The sequence below is a fragment of the Sinocyclocheilus rhinocerous genome, unplaced genomic scaffold, assembly GCF_001515625.1.
Source record: "Sinocyclocheilus rhinocerous isolate Xijiao unplaced genomic scaffold, SAMN03320098_v1.1 scaffold166, whole genome shotgun sequence".
In the NCBI taxonomy this organism is placed as follows: domain Eukaryota; kingdom Metazoa; phylum Chordata; class Actinopteri; order Cypriniformes; family Cyprinidae; genus Sinocyclocheilus; species Sinocyclocheilus rhinocerous.
The window spans coordinates 1,588,250-1,615,578 of record NW_015633186.1 but is presented as its reverse complement, the minus strand read 5'-3'; the positions used below and the strand labels follow the sequence as shown (position 1 = coordinate 1,615,578).

Genomic DNA, 27,329 nt, shown 5'->3' with positions numbered 1-27,329 from the left:
CCAACCCTTAAATGAATATAGTTTGTTCAAACACAAAAACAATATAAATCCAGTTAATAATCAAACTAACCTAAAATCTGTGTGGACTGTCTGTGTTTTTTTTTCTGCTCCATGTGCCCGGTTCACTTGCTGTTCCAACAACAGTTGATTGAAGTTACTTCCACTGCATCATCAGCTTTAGTAAAATAACCTGATAGCTGGGGATTTTACTGACTAACTTATGTTTTTTTTTCTTCTGTTGTTTGTATTTGAAGTTTTTCATTTTTTGAGCCCCTCTCTCTCAGAATTGCTACATTTTTACTTATCGAATATTGTTCTTTGCGCGACCATTTCCAAATTACTCCAGAACTGTGTAAGTGAAGAGTGGAGGTGAATGCAGACATACTGGGCAGCGATCACCTGATAGATACGTGCACATATCGTTCACATGTCAAATATAGAATTAAATGCATTTGATTGGTAAACCAAATTCAGACTTTACACTTCAATCTCAAATGGTAATGCATGGAATTTACGGAAAGGCTTAACTAAATAACAGCGCTAATAAGTGGGGGGCGTGGTGGCTTTGGCGATCGGCGCGCCAGTCAATTTACCCCACAGCCAATCACTGGCCCCCTCCTTGCTCGGGCCCCGGGGCTTCAGCCCCGCCTAGCCCAATGGTTAATACAGCCCTGGATGTACCAATATGAAAGCTTTGGCAAATATCTAAAAAACAAACAAACAAAAACATAGAAGTCCAGATCTCTAGGTGCTAAATGAGAAAACTGCTTTTAAATCCTTTATGCCACAAACATTTAACAATTGTAGGCATACTATGAATAAAAAAAAAGTTATATAATGGACAATTTTCTTTTATAGAAGTTAAAATAATAATAATAATAATAATAATAATAAAAACATCTTCTACAAACATATTCATATGGTACTCAGAATATAACAAACAAACAAAATGCCTGTGTGGAATAAATAAATGAATACAAAATGTTATTAAATAAATAAATAAAACATTTAATTGATTAATATTAAATACATACAATTACATTAACTAAATGTAACTAAATAACATGAGGGGTCCCAGAAGCAATTGATTTGATTTATTGGCTTAAAAATTCCAGCCTATTTTATTTATTGGAGTGATAAGAGAACATAAGTCACATTTCTACCAATATGCCCATCAATATATCATGCATCCCTAATACAAACTGCATTGTGTCAAATTTTCTTTCTTTTTCATTCTGTTAAATTTAATAAGGAAGTGTTGTTTGTGTGTCTGTGAACTTGTATTAAAGTCTGACAGATGTTTTCCTTTAAATAACTGGCAAGTTCGTTTGCTCATCAAATGAGTATGAGGCTTTAACCAATTAAAATAACTGTCAAGATAAACACGCACAACCGTACCTTCTGTTAAGCATAAATAATGGTTTAACGTGTACTGAGCTATATTACTGAAACAACTGAGCACTAATTATTTAAGGAGCCCACAGCACAAAACTTTAGACAGGGTTGCCAACTCACACATTTGGTGTGAGACATGCTACTGGCCTCTGTCTCGCATTTGTACAAAAGTCATGCCTCATTATGAGACACCAGTTACATTAATGAAATGCAGCCAAAAAAACTGTATTGAAAAATTTATTGGTTCAAAGACAGAGCACTGGCTATTTCTATCTGCCGCATTGCTGAGGTTGAACACAAACACTAAAATTTCCATTGTCTCTTCCATATTGATATTCTGCAATATTGCAGCCGTGGAACATAAGGAAATTCTGGAACATCTGCATTGTTACTGTGTCGTTCTCTACACTGAATATTGTTCTTTATTTAATTTGCATTTTAATTAATTACTTTTCCATCCACTGCTAGCTTGACAATCACAAATGTTAAGAAATGAAGAAAAACAAGAGTTAACCTTATCTGATTTTAAGCTGTAAACAAGGAGGTAACATATGTAACAAATAATATAATATAATATAATATAATATAAAAGGAGGTAACATATGTAACAAATAATATAATATAATATAATATAATATAATATAATATAATATAATATAATATAATATAATATAATATAATATAATATAATATAATATAATATAATATAATATAATATAATATAATATAATATAATATAATATAATATAATATAATATAATATAATATAATATAATATAATATAATATATAATAAGATGTCATTAGTATGCCATTCCTCTGTGCCACATGATCCTTCAGAAATAATTTTAATATGTTGATTTACTGCCCAATAACATTTCTTATTATTATCAATGTTGTGCCACTTTTTTTATTTTTTTTTATTTTAAGAAACCATGATACATTTTTTTTGGGATTATTTGATGGATAGACTGTTCAAACAGCATTTATTTGAAATAGAAATGTTTTAGTAACATTATAAAAGGATTTACTGGCACTTACTGTATTAATTAAATATCCTTGCTGAATAAAAGTAATAAATTATTTTTAAAAAATGTTATTGACCAGAAAACTAATGATATGATATGATATGATATGATAATTCTGTGCATGTTCTGAGATACTCAGGTAAATTTATATGCACACATTTATATGCACACAATATTTATTGCATATAAATCAACCTAAGCAGCTGGCAAAGTTGGCATGAAGCATAAATGCAAAGTTGGCACAGTTTCAGACAAGCTAACCATTTAAACAGTTGCAATAACTTGCTTGTCACACTAAATTTACACCATACCTAAAAACAGTGACAAAGATGCACTTTCTATTTCTCAAGAGAGCTCAAAAACAGTGCAACACAAAAAGCCGTCTCTCAGGGTGGAAATGCACGTGCAGTTAAATGCTGTGAAGGAGGAGTGCATTAAATCAGAGTGAAATGAATGTGCATAAGACAACAGAGAGATTATAATAGGTACATTTAACGCAACCAAAGCGTGGTTTACCATGGATGTTGGATCCATTACAATGTCTTAATCCAAGAAAAATCAATACATTATCCCCTATTGAGGCCAGTGACCTTTCGACACAGCCATACAAACCATATCTTCACTGTTAAATTCAATTAAATGATAATAAGTGACTACATATTACTAAAACATGCAAAGCAGTTAAATTCAACGTATTAACAGTAATGGAAACACAGGCTGACATGATTCTCCATACGATCATTTCTAGAGATTTTTATCTTATCTTGCATAAAATATCTTTTCTAAATTAACTGGACACTTAATGTTGAAAAATAGCTGAAAGAGCTGCTAAAAAGACATCAGCCTATTCTAATTTAAATAATAACATATTGGGCAGACAGTTTGTATATTATATAGGATAATTTCACTTTATTGGTACGATGATAAGCTATTATTTTCCATGAATATAATAATAACCCATTAGCTGATACTGCACCAGTCTAATGAGATCATAATTTTTGCGCTGTGCTTGTTTTTAAATAATTCAAACTCTTTAAATTATGTGGTTGATGAACTTAACATTAGACATGTCTAAAGAATGTTTTTTTTTTTTTGGCCCTTATTGTACGCCAGCATCATGCTTAGATATGCTGCACTGTTGTCTTGGAAACAGACTCATGACCTAAAATTGGATCGGTTACATGTACTATACAGCCTAACAAGTGAACAATGAAAAAAGGAACAGTGAAATTTCCAATTATCACCATTCTACATGGCTATCAGCTCATAATGATGCCATACAAGTGTGACCTATCCAGGAGCCTTTTCATCAGTCAATAAACAAGCATGAAAAGGATGCTTGAAAAAGGATGTAGCAACATCTCATCTCATCTAATTTTTTATCAACTGATGCTTTCAACTTTTGACTGTTACACTAATTATACAATATTTTAAATCAAGCCAATATTTGAATATTTTCATCATTTTCCATTACAAATGCCACATTTCTGGCCTCTCCTCATTAGTGAAATACATGTGGCCTATGTCTGCCATATGAATTATTAAAATCAGCTGGATCCCAGCAGAAAAATCAATTACCATAATCATTCCATCAAAACATGGCATTCCCTCCACTGTGAGAGAATTTCTGGCCAGTGATACACTCACAGGTACTGAGCATTGTTGAAAGTTCTGCTTACTTAAATATATAGATAAAGTAATGTTATAATTCTGGTTAACTATATATAACACTGGTAGTGCTGTGCGATTTGTGAAAATTACTGCGAGTCTTGTGAGCATCAGTTAAAACGGCTTTAACTGAAGTCATCTTTGTGCCATAATGAGCAGTATTTTGCACAGCGTGTCATCATTTTCCAGCAAAACGGTGTTTATGAATTTATAGCGGACATGGAGTAACACGAATATACAGCTTTCGCCTATTTTAGCAATTTAAAAACATGATACATTATTTTTTGCACAAAGTTTTGTTAAAAAAAAAACTAAAGAAAACCCTGGAAAATATGAACACTTTTTAAGTGAATATATATATAATTTTAAAGTTTTTGTAATATTTTAAACTGCAATGAAAAATCTGAAAAAAATATAATATGAAAATTCTGACACACAAAACACAAAAAATTATATTTTATGTCATTATCATTTTCATATTTTTAAAAAATATTTGTATTTTGGCTGAGAGGTCAGTACAACAACATTTGCAGGGCAAGCCTGAACATGTCAGGATTAAAAAAAAAAAAACTTTTCCTTGAACCTGCCTTTAAAATGCACAGGCTACTTCAGTGTGAGCTCAGGATGTGCCCTACTTAGAATTCACACCCTCTTTTAAGAAATGGTGAAATTACATGAATATGACTCAGCTGCGAAGAAATGAGCAATAAATGAGATGGAGAAAAAAAAAGAACATAAGCAATTTGTTCTGAGAGCGGACGAGCTAAAGAGCGGCCAGGAAGAGTGATGGATGAAAGGAAGAAGGGGGAATACAGCTGGGCTGAGTAACACTCTGATGAAAGGTTAAAAGACTGGCCCCCTTCAGTCCGGACAGACACAGACAGGTCATTACCTGGGAAAGGGCGAGTTTATTAACAATAAAAGGTTATTCAGCTCAGTACAGCCTTGCCTGACAAATCTCTCCATCCATCCATCCTCGACCAGCCACTGACGAGCTGTTTCTGGCTAAGGAGGCCCAGTGCCAGCCCAGGGCTAAGTGAGCACACATTTGTACGCCGCACATCCAGAAATGTCATTGAAGCTGAAGGAAATGCCAAAATGCCAGAACCTTCGACTGACGTGGAGTGGGCAAACACACACACAGATAAATGTGCTTAGTGTGTTCAGCTACACCTGTTACCACGCCACAAGGACTGACAAACAAAATGTTAGCCTTCATCAAACTGAATGACTGAAAGAGCACGGCTGCAACAATAAAAGCTAAACCGGTGGGATAAGGTATGTTATATTTGGGTAAATTATTATAAATTACTATTAGGCAACACAGCATTTGAGTCTTTCTAAAACACACCATGACAGTAACCGCTATTATGAGATAAAGTTGGGAGTGGGGCTACCTATTCAACCAACCAATGACAGAAAGGGGGAGTGTTCTAGGAAACCTATTCGAAAACAGTCATTATTGGTACAGAAAACACATTTGTGACCCTGGACTACAAAACCAGTCTTAAGTCGCTAGGGTATATTTGTAGCAATAGCCAAAAATACATTGTATGGGTCAAAATTATAGATTTTTCTTTCATGCCAAAAATCATTAGGATATTAAGTAAAGATCATGTTCCATTAAGATATTTTGTAAATGTTCTATCGTAAATATATCAAAACTTCGTAGGGGAAGGGGAAGGGGTATAAAATAGAATTGGGATTGGGCCTTAAGACTGGTTTTGTGGTCCAGGGTCACATTTTAGCTTTAAAAAGCCAAGGCTTATGTTCGCAATACAGTGCATCTACAAAAATATAGTTTTGTAGATGGTTCTAGAGAGAAGTTAAAACTGGACAAACATCACATCTAGAGCTGTGACTGTGGCAGATTTTTACCACCGTGGTGATAATGGGAAAGCTTATTTATTCAGCTTTCATATGATTTATAAATCTCAATTTCGAAAAATTGACACTTAGGCCCAATCCCAATTCTACCCCTTAGCCCTTCCCCTTTCCCCCTGTCTCAATTCTCTTTTGGTTGGAGGGGTAGGGGTAAGGGGAAGGGTCAGATAGCCCTTCAAACTAAGATTTTTTGGCACCACACTTCAAACGAAGGGGTATGAATTATCTCAGCGTAAACCGGCTTCTACAGTGCTGCTTGAAAGTTTGTGAACACTTTAGAATTTTCTATATTTCTGCATAAATATGACCCAAAACATAATTAGATTTTCACACAAATCCTGAAAGTAGACAAAGAAAATCCAATCAAACAAAGGAGACAAAAATATATACATTGTCATTTATTTATTGAGAAAAATGACCTGGTGTTAAATATTTGTGAGTGGCAAAAGTATGTGAATCTTTGCTGTCAGTATCTGGTGTGACCCTGTTTTGCAACAATAACTGCAAGTAATGTTTCTTGTAACTGCTGATCAGTCCTGCACAACGGTTTGTAGGAATCTTAGCCCATACCTCAGTACAGAACCACTTCAACTCTGTGATGTTGGTGGGTTTCCTCCTATGAACTGCTTGCTTCAGGTCCTTCCACAAAATTTCAATTGGATTAAGGTCCGGAATTTGACTCAGTCATTCCAAAACATTAACTTTGTTCTTCTTTAACCATTCTTTGGTAGAACGACTTGTGTGCTTGGGGTCGTTGTCTTGCTGCATGACCCACTTTCTCTTGAGACTCGGACAGATGTCCTGACATTTTCCTTCAGATATTGCTGGTATAATTCAGAATTTATTGTTCCATCAATGATGGCAAGCCAACCTGGACCAGATGCAGCAAAACAGGCCCAAACCATGATACTACCACCACCATGTTTCACAGATGGGATAAGGTTCTTATGCTGGAATGCAGTTTTTGCCACTCACAGATATGTAATATTGTATCATTTTCCTGAATAAATAAATGACAAAGAACATATTTTTGTCTCACTTGTTTGTTTGGGTTCTCTTTGTCTACTTTCAGGACTTGTGTGAAATTTTGATTATGTTTTGTGTCATATTTATGCAGAAATATAGAAAATTCTAAAGGGTTCACAAACTTTCAAGCGTCACTGTATATATATATATATATATATCTTATCTATCACAAGAACGATAGATATATATATATAATTTTGAAAGACAAATAATAAATAAATGATGCTCGATCATCTATTAACAAACGAGCGTGTTTATTTTAGCACTTCTGTGATGTGAACACGCAGTCTGCAAAACACTAAAATAAATATCAAAGAAATAATACAGTTAAATAAGAAAGTAGCCTAAATAAGAAAGTTACACCCTGTCTACCGGACGTGAGCTGCGCGACAAAATACTATAGAACTCATTATAATCAGTGATGCGGTCTACACTGGATGCGGCGCGACACGACAAATCCCTGACAGTAAACTGCCTCGTCCTATTTATGAGGTACTGACACAAAGTTCAAATGTCCTGTGTAGAGACTCAACCTGTTGCGTCCGGTGTAGACACGGTTCACTGTTCCGCCGCCAAGCAAACGGGCGCATTACAGATTTATAACAGGATATCAATTAGAGGCTAAATAAACACCAAAGACTTCAGATATATATATATATATATGCCTATAATTTTGAAACACAAATAATAAATGAGGCTCAATCATCTATTAACAAACATGCGTGTTTATTTTAGCACTTCCGTCAGTGAACACGCAGCCTGCAAAACACTAAAATAAATATCAAAGAAATAATACAGTTAAACAAGAAAGTAGCCTAAATAAGAAAGTTACACCCTGTCTACCGGACGTGAGCTGCGCGACAAAATACTATAGAACTCATTATAATCAGTGATGCGGTCTACACTGGATGCGGCGCGACACGACAAATCCCTGACAGTAAACTGCCTCGTCCTATTTATGAGGTACTGACACAAAGTTCAAATGTCCTGTGTAGAGACTCAACCTGTTGCGTCCGGTGTAGACACGGTTCACTGTTCCGCCGCCAAGCAAACGGGCGCATTAACTCCTCGTCTGCACGCACTCTCTTTGAAATAGGAATCATTCCCACATTTCTTGTTAACATCTTCCATTTATCGCTGTCTCGTTTGTATTTGGCCAGTTTGGAGAAAGCCTCACCAAACCTGACCAGCCAGGCATTTGCGTTCACGGGAACTTGAAGACACACAGAAGCACAAACGCGGATGGGTGATATGAATGGAGATGGCTCCAGACCGGCAATGTAGTATTTGGTTTCCCAACAAGGTCCATCGCCCAACACAAAATGAATTTACTGAATGCAGAATTAACTGTATTTTCCTGCCGCTCAAACCTGCCGATCTAAAGGAAACGCCGTGTATGGCATTTGAGGTAATTTGTGAATTACCATAGACTTATAGTCTAAATAAAACAATTTGCAACTGTTACTGTTATTAGATTTGTATACAAAACTTAGTATTATGCTTGTTATAAAGTGTGTGACGTCACGTGCACTACCGCCGGTGGCAATGTGACGTGGTTGTCACGGCGACCATCACAGCCCTAATCACATCTTCACTTCTTCCTGTACTTCCATCAGTTTGTGGGTAAATACAAACAGACATCCCTGCAGAAAGAGTTTGCATTATGATCACATTTATTTCAAGACACCGTGGACTAATTATTCAAACACAAGAACGAATTAATCTGGGAGGCAAGTCATTTCTACTATTGTCTGCATTCATCATCGGCATCCTTAGGCCAGAAAAACTCACAAATAATCAGTCAAGCAACCAATGCATCCTCATTATGTGAAATGAACATAGAAACAGATATTTGTGCAGCTCTGATGAAGCCTACTGAGCCAGAGAGGAACAATAAGGTGACAGGAGAGACTGGAATGAACCAGGAGTGACGCTAGACCTGGGCAGAAGTGGCCGTATCGCTGGGTTATTCAGCTCTACGCTACTGTTCAAAAGTCATGGATTTGGTAAGATTTTAAAATGTTTTTGAAAGAAGTCTCTTATGTTCACTAAGACTGCATTTATTTGATTAAAAATACAGTAAAAGTTATTTCAATTTAAAATAACTTTTCTGTCGGTGCCAATAGCCTTGTGGGCAGCGTGTCAACATATAGCGCCATTGCGCTTTGGGTGTCCCGACTCGCGGACATTTCCCCATCCTGTCCCCCCTCTCTCTCCCTCTTCACTTCCCGTCTCATATACTGTCCTGTCCTAAAAAAAACAAAAAACAAAAATAAATCTTAAAAAAAAACATTTCAATTTTTTCTATTTCTATATTCTATATTTTAAAATGTAATTTATTCCTGTGATTGACCTTCAGAAATCATTGTAATATGCTGACTTGATGCTCAACAAACATTTATTGTTATTATAAATGTTGAAAACAGTTGCTTAATATTTTTTGGATTTTCAGGATCCTTTGATGAAAAAAAAAACTGTTCAAAAGATAAGCATTTATTTGAAATGCTAAATGGCTTTACTGTCAGTTTTGATACATTTTACATTTCCTTTATTCTTTCTATACATTTTAAGTGTTCTTTATGAGTAAAAAAATAATAATTTAATACTTTAATAATTTAAACTTTTTACCTCAAACGTTTGAACAGTAGTGTAACTGTGGTAACTGGCCTTTTTGGTAGAAAAGTATCAAATTATCAAACTTTAAAATATCATACTGTATCTATGAAATATTGTACAATAATTCAATGTTTTTCTTCTGTAAATCTGTGATTTACCAATATCAATTATCTTAGTAATAATAAGCTGTAAGATAAACAGATACAGCAAATGCACTGTAAAAAAATAAAAAGTTGAGAAAACTTAAAAGTTTAAGGCAACCAGCTTCAGCAGATTTTTGAGTTTTCTCAACTTGTTTTTGTAGGAGATTTTTGAGCTTTCTCAACTTTTTGTTGTATAAACTGAAAACAACAAGTTGAAAAAAATCTGCTGAAGCTGGTTGCCTTAAATTTTTCAGTTTTCTCAACTTTTTATTTTTTACAGTGTACAGCATATCACATGGTTTTGTAAATGTAGGTTGCATGTAGAGACTAAATCTCTCATATCGGTCCTGGGCAGAGAAAGTAAAAAAAAAAAGAAAACAATAATTTAAATATGTAAATTAATTTCGATTATGTTTAATGTAACACATTAACAATTATTCTGAATAATATTTTTTAATTATTATAAATTATTATTAATTTTCTTTTTTAAATCGTTACCAGACAAGTGAAAAAAGGCAATATTAGTCAATTATAGCCCTAAATACATCCATATTCTGTATAAAATTTTCTTGCAAAATCACTATGACCACTGGTCAGAACCAGAGGTGGATCCTGACATAAGCTATAAAGGCTACCCTAGTAAAAAAGTAATATACACTGAACAAAATTATAAACGCAACACTTTTATAATGACGGAGACACTGAAGAGGGACTTCAGGAGCCTGATCGAGACGGTTCAATAACAACAGTTTAAATAAAACTACATTGACGCCTCTCCCGAAGGCGATTTAATAACGTTTTGCAGATTTTCGCATTGTATACGACAGCGTGTTCCAGTTCCTGCCAATATCCAGCAACTTCGCACAGCCATTGAAGAGGAGTGGACCAACATTCCACAGGCCACAATCAACAACCTGATCAGCTCTATGCGAAGGAGATGTGTTGCACTGTGTGAGGCAAATGGTGGTCACACCAGGTACTGACTGGTTTTCGGACCCCCCAGTACAGTAAAACTGCACATTTTAGAGTGGTCTTTTATTGTGGCCAGCCTAAGGCAGACCTGTGCAATAATCATGCTGTCTAATCAGCATCTTGATATGCCACACCTGTGAGGTGGATGGATTATCTCGGCAAAGGAGAAGTGCTCACTAACACAGATTTAGACAGATTTGTGAACAATATTTGAGAGAAATAGGTCTTTTGTGTACATAGAAAAAGTCTTAGATCTTTGAGTATAGTTCATGAAAAATGGGGGCAAAAACAAAAGTGTTGCATTTATAATTTTGTTCAGTGTATTTAAAATACATTCATTTCATACTAAGTGTAGTTCAAATCTATTAACATATCTACTGACATATCGCTCGAGACTGATATAAAAATTACAATTAAACTTTATTTCTTAATATTAAGCCTAAAATGTGTTTTAATGTCACTATTGATGAGAATTGCATGATTTCTAAATAATATCAGTCTTTAAGATATTTAAAGTGTACCTGAAGTATACTTGCAATAGTTCCACTTAAGCACAATCAAATATAATTCAGTATACCTTTAGTTGGACTTTAGCACTACTTCCTCACAATTAAAGTACATTAATTAAGCACAAAATTAGTTCCAATTTAGACTTTAAGCATACCAGTTTAGTATACCAAAAGTACAATTGGAGGGTATTTTTTATTAACTACATAAATACGTAAATTTAGCATGAAATTGCACAACAATTAATGGAACATTGACCACTGTATAGGCCTATCATGTATGAGGTCTATGCAATGTATTAAAAAAATTATATACATATTTTATATATATATTTGGTGGTCACACCAGATACTGACTGGTTTTCGGACCCCCCAATACAGTAAAACTGCACATTTTAGAGTGGCCTTTTATTGTGGCCAGCCTAAGGCACACCTGTGCAATAATCATGCTGTCTAATCAGCATCTTGATATGCCACACCTGTGAGGTGGATGGATTATCTCGGCAAAGGAGAAGTGCTCACTAACACAGATTTAGACAGATTTGTGAACAATATTTGAGAGAAATAGGTCTTTTGTGTACATAGAAAAAGTCTTAGATCTTTGAGTATAGTTCATGAAAAATGGGGGCAAAAACAAAAGTGTTGCATTTATAATTTTGTTCAGTGTATTTAAAATACATTCATTTCATACTAAGTGTAGTTCAAATCTATTAACATATCTACTGACATATCGCTCGAGACTGATATAAAAATTACAATTAAACTTTATTTCTTAATATTAAGCCTAAAATGTGTTTTAATGTCACTATTGATGAGAATTGCATGATTTCTAAATAATATCAGTCTTTAAGATATTTAAAGTGTACCTGAAGTATACTTGCAATAGTTCCACTTAAGCACAATCAAATATAATTCAGTATACCTTTAGTTGGACTTTAGCACTACTTCCTCACAATTAAAGTACATTAATTAAGCACAAAATTAGTTCCAATTTAGACTTTAAGCATACCAGTTTAGTATACCAAAAGTACAATTGGAGGGTATTTTTTATTAACTACATAAATACGTAAATTTAGCATGAAATAAATGTATTTCAAATACATTTCAGTATATTTATTTTTCACTATGTAGGCAAGCACTTTTATGTGCCTGCTTTCTGTTTGGTCCAAAACTCCATTGAAAATTAAATGTTATCTAGCAGTTATCTATTGCTGAGCAGCTCCTTGGGGTGGCACATCTCACTGCTGCTGCTTTCTGTCTGTCTTCCAATGGAAATAAACCTCTTGACCTTATAGAAGCCAAGTTACTGCCATATAGTTCAACTAGTTATTACAACTATTATACAAGTTATTTTAATGACAGAATAAAATGCATCTGGCTTCTAACATTTACCCTCTGACATAAAGTTGTGATTTTACCTGGTCCATTAAAAAATGTGCATATTTAAACTCAAGACCTTTAGCAAAATAATGAGCTGTGCAACATCACCATTTTTTTATTTATATTATAATTTAATAGCATCCTTTAATTAACAGACAAATTATGATATTTGTAGACTTCTCTCAGGATGTCGTTTATGTCTACCAATGCACAATGAATGAATCATAATGATTCATTCTCAAATTTTACACACAACCTCTCACTACAGACAGGAAATGTATCTCTGAAAAGTGCTGGTCTCTAGGGTAATGACTACATCATGTGCAACAAAACAATGTTATATATATATACACAAGTGTGGAAAAGGTGTGGGGAAAACGTGTCTATATATCAGTCGTGACTCACTGGTCTCATCATGTGTACACTAGGGTCAAGAGAACATTACAGCATAACACATTACATTTAAGCATCCTTATTACATAAAGTTCTCCTTATCATAGCAGGAAATGAAAGTAGATGAAGTCTGTGCTGATGCCACAGCACCGTAAGAATATTTGATACAGATCTAATATGACACAGAATACACAGTGACCAGGCACAGGTAATAAATACAGACGCAATTTAGCCTACAATAAATACATCAAATGGGCTACATACAAGTGAAATAGACAAGGCCCTGCAGCTCTAAACAATAAAGGTTTTTGAAATCAATTTATACATAGTTTTCCCAGAAATGATGGTGTAGTGCAAATCATTACTTCATAATACATCACACTAAATCAAATGTTTACATTTGGAAGACACAAATGTATATGATCAATGGAAAGAAATAATGTGTTAAAAAAGAAATTTTATACATATTTTTCTTTTATCTATACATCTTGAGCCCTATAGACCCTTTTTGTGCTGACGTCACAATTAGGTCACAGTGCTAGCTGGAGGCAAAACAAAGCGAAAACTGGAGGCGGCCAATTCAAACCAGCACAGATTCAGCTACAAAAGGAGCTTAAAATATCATCTTGTTGTGATGTTGGGTGCCAGAATCGACGTAATACAGGCTCCAATTTGAGATTTTAATGCATACCTGCTGCCTCTACTAGACAAAAAAAACGACGACAGCTGTGGTTAACCACGATAAAACAAGCGGACTGGACAGAAACAATCATCAAAATGCTTGCGTTTGCAGCGCACACTTATCAGAAAATGATTTTAAAAAGTATTGTCTTTTGTTGTTATGGATTATGGTTTGTGTTACGCGTCTAAAGATTTCTTATGCATCTCACGACTATGTCGTGTATGAAATAATGTCTGTGTGCATGTGTGTAAAACAACAAACTGACGATTTATATGCTTAATCATCTGTAATTGTATATACGTTATTGTGATTGATTGTCGCTGGAATTTTTAAAAACTTGGAAGAAAGAATAATCAAATAGAAAGTTCAAAATTAGCAGTTTCTGGAATTTTTATTTCTAGAAAATATTCACATGCTTTAAATGTACTGTATGTAATGTAAAGGTACTGTAATGTCACTGTAAACTTACATCATTTAGAGGAGGTATATACTTTAAAATAACTATTTGGCTATTACATGATACATACATCTTCAAATAATATATCCATCACATTGAATGTTTTACTTTTTTGTATTTTGGCCCAGTTCACTCTCATGTAGCTGTAAAAAGTGTTGCCTGCTGAAATTGAAATATATATACATCTTCATGACTAGATAGACACAGGTGAGTTTGTCACATTATCTTTCTCTAATATAGTTGTGAGTTTCTCTTTACTATACACGTTAGTTTCTCTATAGATTTGAGTCACTCAACCGGAGGTAATTCTGTCAGATCGTCCATGCTTTGAGGTAGCGTGTATGGCTAGGCCAATCTGGTTTCATCCGTTAAAGTTAACATTTTCAAATAACAATCGCGGTTCCGGACAGTGAGTGACCTTACATATGCAGGTAAAATCAGATTTTCTCCAGTCATTGTTAAAAAAAACAAGCTAACAAACTTCATAGCTAGCGTTAGTGAAGCAGTCAGGGGAATCTTTCTGCCTCTATCTAAGCTCCGCCCACAGAAAAACATCACAATGTTTACTAACAGAAAAAGGGTCCATACTGAGTCATGACAATTTTTTAAGATTTAGAGCAACTGCTTCATTATGGATATTTAAAAAAATAATGGTGGAAAACATGAAAGATTGTGGAAAAGGTAGAAAAAGAGAACAAGAGAATCTGCTCAACATGATCTTTGCCCATTGAGTCCAGAAATAGAGGGGGCTTTTAAAACGAAAACCCTCTACAACAAAGAGCCCCGCAGACTGTAGCATTCTGTCCAATCCCCATGAAAGTACTCAGCACAAGCCACCTGCTAACACATTCAAGCACATCAAACACTTGTCTGTTGTCATTCATATCAATAGAGGCTTGAAATTGGGCATTTTTGCAGCTACGCATTATTAGGACTTTTTGTGATTAAAGATTGGGCATCGATGTAGGTCTGAAATCTACAGACAGATTCCTTAAGGTGTACATGTATCTAAATATACTGAAACCAACCTCTCGCCTTGCTCTCCTTCATCTTACTGTGTAATGACCCATCCTGAAGGCTCTTTGACACCTGCACTAGAATGATGGAGGACATGCTTCAACAGGCCCTTGGGACGAACTGCCATCAGACAGTGACGCATGACCAAAGTGAGAGGATACGAGGTCGGTCGGGTGAGATTTAAAGAGACAAATCGTAATTCGAAGCCCAAAAAGGTCACATTTCAATGGCATTTCTTGAAACCAAACTTTGGGTGTTCACACAACTGCACTACTGGCCTATTTTGACTCAGCTGTTCTGACATGTTAAGGACAGTGTCATTGGTATAACATCTTTGGCTTGCAGTTCACAGCCATCCCAATGGTTATGACAGATTAAGAACGCAGGCTAAACAAGCAAACAGCCAAAGGGTTGCTGGATTAAGATCCACAAGTCTAAGCTACAGCACTCACGACAAGGCCTTCAAGCTGAGTCAATTCATCATCAACAGCAAGATAAACAGCTCTTGATTGGACGCATCAAACTAAATGAGGATTAAATTTGCATAACGATAAATGATACCGCACAAATAATAGGATTAGCGAGCTGCTTGCTGTGATTTCATCATCTTTTTTTATGCCGTGATGAAATTCTCCGAGGTTAGCTTGAGGAGGTAAAGCACATGCTTTAGAATAAGATGTCATTTCATCCATTAAAGTGGATAGTCTACAGGAAAATGCTATAGTAAGATAGCGTGGGGCGACCCTGGGAAGTCTTGACCACTTATAATTGCTAAAATCTCACTAAGAAACTGTATGACATCTCATTAGAGCGGTTTCAAACAAGCCATAAGTGTTGTTTCCTGGGGGGAGTAATTTCACACCAATCTGACAGGATTTTTGCAAAAACCACTTATGGAAGTCACTACAGAGGATATAACATATTTTGATGCAAAACACTGGCCGTTGTGGACACAGATTAAAACATCACAACAAAACAACTAGAACCTTTAATTTATCACATATTTCTCCAAAGAATAAATAATTGAGACCTCAATAATTGTTAGAAATTAAGTAACACTTTACAATAAGTTTCAATTCCTCAGCCTCATGTAATGCATTAGACGTCATAAGCTAATGACAAACAACAATTTTTAAACATCAGTTATTAATCTAAGTAGGGCTGCGCAAATAATCGAATGCGATATTCATGCGCATCTCGTCAGTAAAGCCAGTTCTGTGATTAGTAGTAAATCTCCAGCACGTGCTTTCAGATGGAGCGGCATTTACTACACAGAGCCGTAGTTCACTAACAAGCTACGCAAAATCGAATTCATTTGCGATTATGAACGCGATTTTACGTAGCTCGTCAGTGAACTTACGGCTCTGTGTAGTAAATGCCGCTCCATCTGAAAGCACGTGCTGGAGATTTACTACTAATCACAGAACCGGCTTTACTGACGAGATGCGCATGAAAATCGCATTCGATTATTTGCACAGCCCTAAATCTAAGTTAATGTTTAATTTTCAATATAATATTGTTTGTTGCTAATTCATGTATATTCAACAAATATTAACTATTTACAAAGCTTCAAATTTTAAAAACTGCATAATATGTAGAAATTAACATTAACCAAGGTAAATTCTGTAATGCACTTAATGCATAATGAATGAACAAAGTTAACAAATTTAACCTCAATGTAAAGTGTTACCAAAATCTGAATAAAAATCAAATGCCAAGATATTTCAAGCTGCTGTGCTCTGAAGAATAAAAGTCATTCTGTACTGTGGCAAGCAGAATCAGTTGATGGTTAATAAGCTAATATCTATATCTTCCACATTTTGCTGAACCAAAGTCCTGATAAAATTAGGTAATTATGCCTCTAAATGTCATCATGAATTTCACCAATTTTCCCAGCTGATTTAAAGCAGCCCTCTGCAGTAATTTTAAAGTTTGCACTTTGTTCCAGGGAACAGCAAAAAGACCACATCTTAATTTATGCCTGTGGAAACCTCCAAGGCAATTCTGCTTTTCAGTTTGCTTGACACTGTCCGTATAACTAAAATAACACAATAGTGAATAACATTAATCTATATAATGCAGCCTGTATGCTCTCATAAAAACAATGAGCTCAAGACATACATTATGTAATGCTACTGCATTATCCTGCAAACAGAGATTAACTTTAAGGCAATTTAATTCTCTATAGACAGACAATCATAATGACTAATGTTCTGGAACTGAAACTGTAAGCCTAATAACAAAAAATACAACATATAACCATTTTGCAGATACCTACAATATATAGCAGTGTTGTCCCTTTTGTTGAAGTAGGCAGCAAATCAAAAGTTTATTCGCACACATAGTGGAAAAATGATATCTAAAGTAAATAGCTCAATATAACCTTAAATGCATAACAAAGCACTGTCGTTTTACCATATTAACTTTTTCAACAAAACGATTTTAAATGTACTCACCTCTCTTGGCTTTGGCTTGTCGCACCCTCCATATTGTTTTGTGGATCTCAAAATTGTAGTTAGCTGGCAAAGCCTTAATGGCCTTGATGAGCTCTGGATCTTTGAGGATCTCGTCAGGAATATGATTGGCCACTCTCCTCGGTCCTCGCACTACATTAAAAAGACAGTTAATTCACTTCATTTAAGTTTGCTGTAAGCATTACTGAACACACGTGTCTGTAAAGACACCATACAGTGCAATACAGTATATGTGCAATTACAAACTGCCTTAGCAAGTTCCACTAAAAATTTTATTTTTTTATAAGAAATTGATTGAGCTCAGGGTGCGAACTACGGGGGAGCTAGGGGGAGCTCGGCTCCCCTTAATAAGACATGGGCTCCCCTGAAAACGTGATTTGTGAAATTTTGGGGGGGTCTCAAAAAATATTGACAATGTGTTATTTTGACGTGCAATTTCAGTTTTGTGTAATGTGATCATTGTGGATTATTATGTGTTAAATTGCAAAAATATCATTCATTCATGCATGACGGCGATTTAAACCTAATTCACTTCAATAAAGATAACTATACATGCTATTCTTGTCATGAGCATCAAGGTGTGGGGGCGCTGCGGTGCAAATTCCACTCATGTTTAGTACGTTAACTCAAAGATTCGTAGAAAAAATATAAACGCTGGACTCTGCGGTTGAGTAACTTTAACCGTTGTTCATGTGAACTCAGACAGCCTGATGCTTTGTTTATAGACTATTTGTGGGTGGCTGTTTGTTGTTTCACCTATTCATTCGTGTCGATAAAGTATAATAGGGTAATCCTGTATAGTGATTTATCCTATATAGCGCTTGCATAAAGCAAGTAGTGCATACACTTGTAGCTGTTATGTATCTTTGTAAGTCATACAAAGATATTTGTTTAAAAAAAAAACAAGTGGGCTCCCCCAAAGTCCAAGGTATAGTTCGAACACTGATTGGGCTACAGTCTATAATAAGACAAGGAAAGCCCATGTGCACTCATTTCTCAGATACAAAATTAATCATCACACAATCAATCAGTGCCGTCAGAACAGCTGCTGAACTGAGAGGTCAGTCATCAGCAGAATGAGTCTGTCAGCGATGTCCATTTATTTTTGAAGTCTATGACAGACAGACCATCTGTAATGTAAGTTCTGGCTATAGTTTAGTGAATGGCTATTCCTACACTACCAGTTAAAAGTTAGGAACAATTAAGATTTTTAGGGACAGATTTACTAAACAGGGCAAATTAGCGCGAGCGCAATTCCAAAACAGCGCAGATGGGAGGGGAAATTTCTGCGGGTGATTTACTAACAACGCGCAAATTAAAGAACACAGACGCAACATCTCATTTACATATCGATCAACGCAATATACCAAGCGCAGCGCAAATTAGCGTAGTCGCAAATAAGAATAAAGAAATAAAGACGCCACAGTAGCCTACGTTGAAAAGAACCGGAGGCCAAAAAAATGAAGGTTTGCGAGAAGTTTTGATAGACCTGGTATTGCGTGACTCCTACTCACACTAGGCACGAGCTGTGTCTCATTTAGAAGGCTGCGCCCTCCGAAGGTCGCATTCGAAGGCTGCATACGTTATCGAGGCTGTCTCATTTCAGAAAAGCAAGTAGGACACTCCGAATGCGACCTTCTTTCACAGGAATTCGGAGGATGCATGAGGTGTATCCTTTGCTGCTACAGATAACCCACAATTCTTTGCGTCGCCGTAAACAACCGTTGTTAATTTGAAAAATGCCGGCGCCAGCAGATGTGCACACAAGCTCCAGAGGATTCGACCTCCGGAGGGCGCAGCCTTCTAAATGAGACACAGCTCGTTGCCTTGAACCGAGCCCGAGCGCGATTATCCCCCCTCCCCCGCTGGCCTGCACTCACACTTGAACTAAACATTCCGGGCCGGAGCACGTTTACGTCATGTATGAGATAACGGAGAAAACCACTTTCGCTAATATTCTGCCGAATAATTAATAATAATTAATTTATAATTTATGCCGTGCATTGATTTTCACTTGTATGTATCAGAAAATTATTACGGAGGCAGCTGACGTTAATGAAATAATTTGCAGCTTTACTCGCAAACTACATTTCCCGTTCATCAATAAGGTAAGAACCAGAGCCATTATAAACCTAAATATACTTGATTAAATTAAATTAATTGAAAAGTGTAGTGTAGTAGTAGTAATAGAATATGTTTGCGGTCATAATGATGACAGTAGCGCACACAAAATAGTATCTTTTCCCTGCTCCAGCGCGGTTAGCGCTCACACTGCATGCGTACCGCGCCCGAGCCCAACCGAACCGGGCCAGGGCCGGCTAAACGAACCGCGCCCGAGCGCGGCACCGGAGCGATCACACTAGTCAAACAAACCGGGCTTTGGGGGTCAAATATGCGCTCGGGCACGGTTCAAAACACCGATGGTTCCAAGTCGTCTTTTATTTCCTGAAGCAAAATTTTAAAATAACATGGCTTGGCAAACGATATGTTCGGATAATGTGTTCTTCTGGCATTCAAAATAAATTGCCACCAAGAGACAAATGGTGGTGTAGGGATACCGGCAAAGAGAAAGTCTCTGTTTGAACAAAAAAAAAAAGTCAAGTAAAGCTCATCTACCAAGTTAATGGGGTTATTTAAGCAAAAATGGTTATGAATAAATGTAATACATTGTATTTATATATTTACAAAAAAAAAAAGGATTAGTATTGTGCCAATAAGAACCATTTAAATAAAGGTTCAATGCTGTAAGAAAAACTTCAAAGGGTGTGTATAACTTTTTATTAACACATATGAAAAACTATAGATGACAGAAAACAACAAATATTATAATCATTCTTAAAATAATTCCCATTTTCAGCCAGACAACACAGCAAGCAAGAAATTGAAGACAGTGTTTAGACAGATTGCAGAACGCTTACATATCTGCAGTGAGCTTGAAAATGCTGAGGACAGGAAGAAGGGTGGCAGGAAGAAGAGGACAGACATGTGATCTGAGAGCAGCAGGATTGATGGGAATACACAAAACACAATCATTTATCACAAGCCTACTGCAGCCAAGTGATGCTACCATCTCATGGTCAGTAAAGCTTAAAGAAACACAGAAGATCTCTTCAATTTGCAGACAAAAATAGCACTGATGTCAAAAGTTGAAACTATTTTCTCATTACAGCCAACCAGTTGTTTTGCACCTCTATTACAGTTTTACAATTGTGCATAATTTAATCATGATATATGATTTCAAACAAATGTTTTGAGTGAGATTAGTTAACCATTTGAAAAACCATGGTACCTAATATTCAGAGACCACATCAACACACATTAATTGCATTTACACATCTATGGGGACCAGGTGTCACACATTTTATCTTTAACAGTTATTAGGCAACAATATTTTCTGTATATTATACTATACAGAAAAAAAAATTACATTTCTCTGTTGAGCAACATAGACTACAGTTTATATAATGAATAGTTGGTGGTGTGTGAAACCAAAATACAAAACTACTAATAAATAAACACATCTGTGCATTTTAACTTACAGTCAGAGATATTTAACCTTTTTCACAACGTCCCTGTGTGACAACTAGTCCCGGTGTTAATATGTAACTGCAGTAACACATACTACAGTTTAGATCACATAAGAACATTTCTGAATACATCTGTAGTACTAACATAGTGACAGCAATATATCTTATAAGGCACCATATATTTCACACAGCATCAGACAGAATTAGCGCATGCAGATTTATCTCGATGTTTCTTTTAAAACCCGATCTGGAGTTTATAGCTGACAGATATCGCAAACACGATTTTTAAAAGTATTACAACAAATCTAACTATTAATACTCACCATTTGTTTTTTTCGCAGCGACCACTTCAATCTCGCTAGTGGGAGCCGCCATCTTTCCCCAAACAAGTGCACGTGGAGTGAATCAGGCATTACTCATCGAACGCAGAGTTGATGTGAGCAAATCAAGTGTCGATACCATCGATATGAGCGATGTATTGAGACGCAAGGAAAAAGTTTTAAAACATTTATGCCAAGGACGCCAGAAGCAAATTTGATCCCATTGGAAGGGATCTCTTCCTAAAATAAAAAAAAAAAACAGATATGTATATGTATCAAAAATCATATATGCTGAGTGAGAAAAGTATTTATCAAGCAGACATTACCCTCCTTTCTATGATTAGAGTCGTGGTTCAGTTTTAAAATGTAATTTAGTCTAACTGAAAATGTTTCTTATTAGGTTTCTCTCAAAAAAAAAAAAGTACAAAACTGTCACTGGGGCTTTACACTTAGCCTACTTTCAAAAGGTACTATAATGAACAGTTTAGGTAATAATACATAGCCTACTTTTAAAGTAGCCTACTAATAGAGTATGTACATTCAAGGTAGCCTACTGATATGTACCGTTTAGCGGTAAAGATACAAATATGTACCGTTTAGCTTTTGTACCTTTGGGTACGTCTAGTGACAGCTTTGTACCTTTTTTTCTGAGAGTATATGTGTAAACATAAGATGAAACATTTTCAATTCAACACCTTTTAAACGCAAGGCAAATTTAGTGGAAAAAATAATTTTTGTTCTGAAAACTTACATTTCTTTCCCTAATCTCAAATTTGTACATTATGTAAACTTATAAAATGTATAAACTAAAATCAAAATATTGTTATAATTATTAAAATATTTATATGTAGCCTATACCATACTAATATTTAGGCTTACTTTAGGAAATAATATGTACCTTTACGGTTTTACTATGCACCCTTTAGGGGTAAATATGGTACAAAGGTCAATCATTTCAAAAGGTACCACCCTAATGACAGCTTTTGTACCTTTTTTCTGAGTGTGTATAGCCTGGTTAGGATTCCCCCCATTATCCTATATCCATAGTCTGAAACTAAAACAGGACTTAAGGAATTATGGGCTTTTTTTATTTTTATTTTTTAATAAGAATAATGTCAATCTACAGCATCCAACAAAATCAGGTGCAGTTGTCATTCTCACAGCCTGCAGTCTCCTCATTAATCAAATTTATAAAGAGTCTTTCATGACTCCTCATCTCCATCTGTGCTCTGTCGCCTGGTGTGTATCTGCCTGTGAATGGAGACAGAAGTGCTATAGCTTGAGTCACAGTGAATGAATCAGTGGAAGTGTTCCTGTGTCTCAGATGCAAATAAACTACACATAGAGGTGAAAAAAAAAATAATAATAATACTTGCATTTTTTCATCTTTGATAAAGATAAAAGCTACAATGCATGTCTTTACATACAATTTATTTTACTAGGTTATTTAAAAAAAACTCTTTTTCGAAAAATAAATGGTCCAAATGATATCCTTTTAGCATGCATTACTTCAATTTGATCTAGCTCCTCCTCCTAAATTGAGTTAATTTACATATTATGAAACACATTTTGTTTATATGACAAAACATCATATAAAGTACAAAACGTACTTCAGACTGGATAATATTGCGATTTAGTTTCATATATATATATTAGATACAGTAGGGGAGAAAAGCAAGACACAAAGACACACACACACACACACAGAGAGAGAATGAGAGAGAGAGAGAGAGAGAGAGAGAGAGAGAGAGATTAATCGAGCTCCGCACACCAAGAATATACCAACCACTAAACCAACACATGGTAGTGTCAGATATTTTGGGGAGGGAGAAAGGGAAAACAACAGTCCATAAGTGGATTGAGAGCCCCATCAGCTCAGAGGCATCACAGGCACGCGCATCTCTCAGCTGGAGCGCATCATCTGTCCATTCCGCCACTCACTCACCGCGCACGACATTTGAAGGTGTAACGCTCATACATGTGATTTGTCCGTGTCCCGTGACCCGAAATATCTGGACGAAATGCTTTCAAGAAGGTGGATTGTTGGAGATTTTGTATGGAGGCAGCGGGACACCTCCCCATAGTTCGGCGTAGAGTCTCTCTGAAGAGTGCGCGAGAGACCGACACCAGAGTTTCCGCGGCTCGGATTGAAGACCATCTGCTGATTTTCCACAACAATCTGTGTTTTAGCGGGATAACCGATTCTCAGACGCGCCAGTATCTGGCAATTGGAGCTTTTAGAGCTTTTCTGGATAACATACTACAATACTGCTTGTTTCGTGGGGGTCGCTGAGACCTGAACTACACCACCAGGTGCCCCCGCTTAATCTATTCACTGGATAACAATTAATACTGCAGAATGTGTTCATCTCCTTTTGGACTGCTCTCAATTGCATCTAGTGAAATATTTGCTCGGGACCACACAGGATGAAATGGACATCAGCACTGCAATAAATTATCCAAATAGAAATTCAGCGAGAAGTCTCATCTGAGCTATAGGAGTACATACATTTATGTATTCTGATTAAATCAGACAACGTTTGATAGATCGCCTGGCATCTTACTGACAGTGTGAAGTCTGGAATACAAGAATAAATGAACCAGAGTGGACAGAGAGAATTAACAATATCCAACATGTTTAAACGGGGTAAGTGCAATTTACAACTTTTATTCCTTTTTAAATATACATAAGTTGAATTTTGATTTGAAAAATATTTATACTTAAAAATAGATAAATAAAAAAAAAGAGAATAAATATCATCTTGTGTGGAATCACAGCATGCTAGGTTTATTTATGATTTTAAATAAGTGATACATGTTTAAAAATACATTTATTTGAGCTATTCTTCCTTGTAAATTCTTCCTTATAAACTGTTTTTATTATAGATAAAGATGCTTGTTGCAGTTATTGCAACAATTATAAAGTGTTATTTTTCATATAATTTTTAATAGGTTTTTTAAAGCTGTTTGAAATGGAAAATGACAGAAGTTTTATATACATACATTAAAGCAAAAATGCTTGTTGCAGTAGGTTTTGTACAGTAAAGTTTAGCAGGCTAAGTTAAGTTGCTACAGCTGTCATTCATGATCTTTTTCCCAGAATCATGTGTGTCTCAGCGTAAAGCAGATGTGTTTAAAATATTCATCATCATATCATGAAATATTTTGTTAAGATGCTAGTGGTGGGTGCCGCACTGCAGTTTATGGCCGGTTTTTCATCAGAAAGCATTGTGCTGTCTGCCTGGGTCCAATATATTTCTCTTGGTGGCTTAAACAGGTTGGGCTCAGACAGTCTGTCACATTTATTTATGGACAATGTTTATGATCAAATGATGAAGTGTAAGGAGTGAATGGTAAGTCGATAGATTAACTGGTTAGTGCTGAGTCTGTCAGTGGGAGGCACTTGAATGACCTGCAGATTATTGCAAAGACTTGTCAGTCTGTTTTCACTAGATCGGTGGTTGTCAGCCCTGGCCCTGGAGTACCAGTTGAACCTTATTTAACACACCATCAGCTCATTACTAGAGGCTCCAGGACCTGAACAGGGTGTGTCAGATAGGGGAGACATCTAAAATGTGCAGTGCCAGGAACATAATTGACAGCCACTGCACTAGATCAAATCATACGTGGTTAAACATATCATAAATATGACCACCCAGTGTTTACTAGGACATTTCCTTTGCCCCATTTACTGCACATTTAATCGTCTCTAGACCTTTTGCATGGCACTATTACAGACGCTCAAGCTCTCAGGTTGCTGACTGCATAACCATATAGTGAGTCAGTCTGGAAAACCGAATTTCCTCGGAGGAGGCCCAAAGCTTAATGCAGAGACAATTGGTATTTCAATAGACTTGGCGTAGGAACAAAACACACCTATCAAGCCTCTCATAGCACACTAAAGACCCCTTATGAATGCCTGTGAGGAGCCTGTGGTGCAGATATGAGAACAGTGGGTTGGTTTTGAACTGATTTGGATCTGATTTTCATTTACCTCAAAGTACACCGCTACAGTGTGGTTTTGCAGTATCTTTTTGGAGATATTTGATCCCGCATATTTTGGGACACACTGTATTTGTTTCTTTTATTATAGTAGAGTTGTAACTGCAGATGAAAAGTTTTATGAATATTATATATACAAACTACCATTCAAAAGTCGGGGGTCAGTAAAATTTCATATGCTCACCAAAGATGCATTTGTTTGATCAAAAACACCATGAAAACAGTAATATTGTGAAATATTATTGATCCTTCATATGATCCTTAATAAATCCTTCTAATATGCTGATTTGCTGCTCAAAAACATCTTATCAATGATGAAAACAGTTGTATATATAGATATATATATATTACTTTTATTATAATATTTTTGTAACATAATACACTCAAAAAAGGGCACTGCGTTGCAAAAATAAATAAACAAATAAATGATTAAAATAAAAAAATAATAAAAATACAAATTCAGCATCAATTCTTGCTGAATAAAAGAGTATTGAAAATATTGAATATCTGAAAAAATGGAAATTGATTTCTTTGTTTCAAAAAAAAAAATCTTACTGACTCCCAACTTTTGAACAGTAGTGCGCTCACACACATACACACACACAATAAAAACTTTATATTTTTACACAACAACCTAATTTCTAATTGGTTAAACTTATAGTTTTACCTCTCATCCTCAGTCTCCAATAAATAAGAGCTTTAAATTGGCATCAACAAAATGGATCTAGATTTGCCAACAGCTGTCAATATAGCACCACAAATTATAAGGCCATCTAATGGAATAACTGTATTTTTTTATTCGTTTTTTTTTCATCATTTTCTCATATACAGTAGTGTTTTAACAGTGACAGCTGGGTTCCGGAAGTAAAAAGCCCATTCATTTTCTCCATAGTGGAATTGATTTTTAACAATAACTTCTAAACCTTTAAAGGCAGACCTACTGTGAGCTACATGGTTGTTAATTGATGTTATATGCTTTCGTTGAAGCTGCATGATTTCAAATTACTTTTAAACAGTCGTGTTTAACAGCTGAATTCCTGGTGAAAAACTACATTGCCCATGATTATGCAGTGAAATCTTGACCAATCAGAGAACTGCGACAAGAACACTTCAGCGCCTACCTACTCCCATGAAGCACTGCAAATGGTCTTTTTTAATTTGATTGTCATTTTCAAAACTCAAGGGGAGTACACAGTTTTGTACCTTTTTTTTTTCCAAACACTTTTTTGCTTCAAATTGAATTTAGCAATGTTGTGATTCACCTCGTGGCTTATAACTTATAAGTAAGACTTTATTAAAACTCCTATTGGAAAATAAAATGGGAAAAATACTTACAGAACCAAGGTTGCTGAAAAAGTGGACAGGCACTGTTGACTATTATATGACCTTCTGGAATACTTGATTCTGATTGGTCAGTCGTGTCATCTAACGATCTGATATTGACCATCATCCACATATTGGATATACTGAAACAGGCGCTATGTTCATGCCTCGCATATAACCCTGCATGCGGACTTGCTCTCGCATTTCTAATTTTTTTATTAATTTATTTTTTAATTTTTAATTAATTTTTTTTTGCTGGGGGGGTCAAACTTTCCAGGAAGTCATCTTAAAGGCCAAAAATAAAAATAAAAATTCTGTAAAAAAATAATTACTCACTCTCATGTCGTTCCAAACCCGTAAGACCTTTGTTCATCTTCAGAACACAAATTAAGATATTTTTTGATGAAATCTGAGAGTTTTCTGACCCTCCATAGACAGCAAGGGGACTACCATGGTCAAGGCCCCGGCATGGTTAAAATAGTCCATGTGACATCAATGGTTATAAGAGAAGAATATA

General features: G+C 35.6%; 1 protein-coding gene across 2 annotated transcripts in view; it reads right to left on the bottom strand.

The window, feature by feature from the left end:
• The window catches only part of dph1 (diphthamide biosynthesis 1), a 117,057-nt gene extending 95,490 nt beyond the window's left edge, over positions 1-21,567 (bottom strand). The window contains exons 1-3 of one of the 2 annotated variants that reach the window (XM_016557002.1): positions 21,491-21,548; positions 20,559-20,582; positions 17,623-17,772 (exon numbers count right to left, since the gene is read on the bottom strand). In XM_016557002.1, coding sequence (XP_016412488.1) covers positions 17,623-17,772; positions 20,559-20,582; positions 21,491-21,542 — 226 coding nt within the window. In that variant the 5' untranslated portion in view covers positions 21,543-21,548. Of the gene's footprint in view, positions 1-17,622; positions 17,773-20,558; positions 20,583-21,490 lie in introns of both variants that reach the window. The other variant, XM_016557003.1, reaches the window with a different exon arrangement.
• Positions 21,568-27,329: the final 5,762 nt, after the last annotated feature.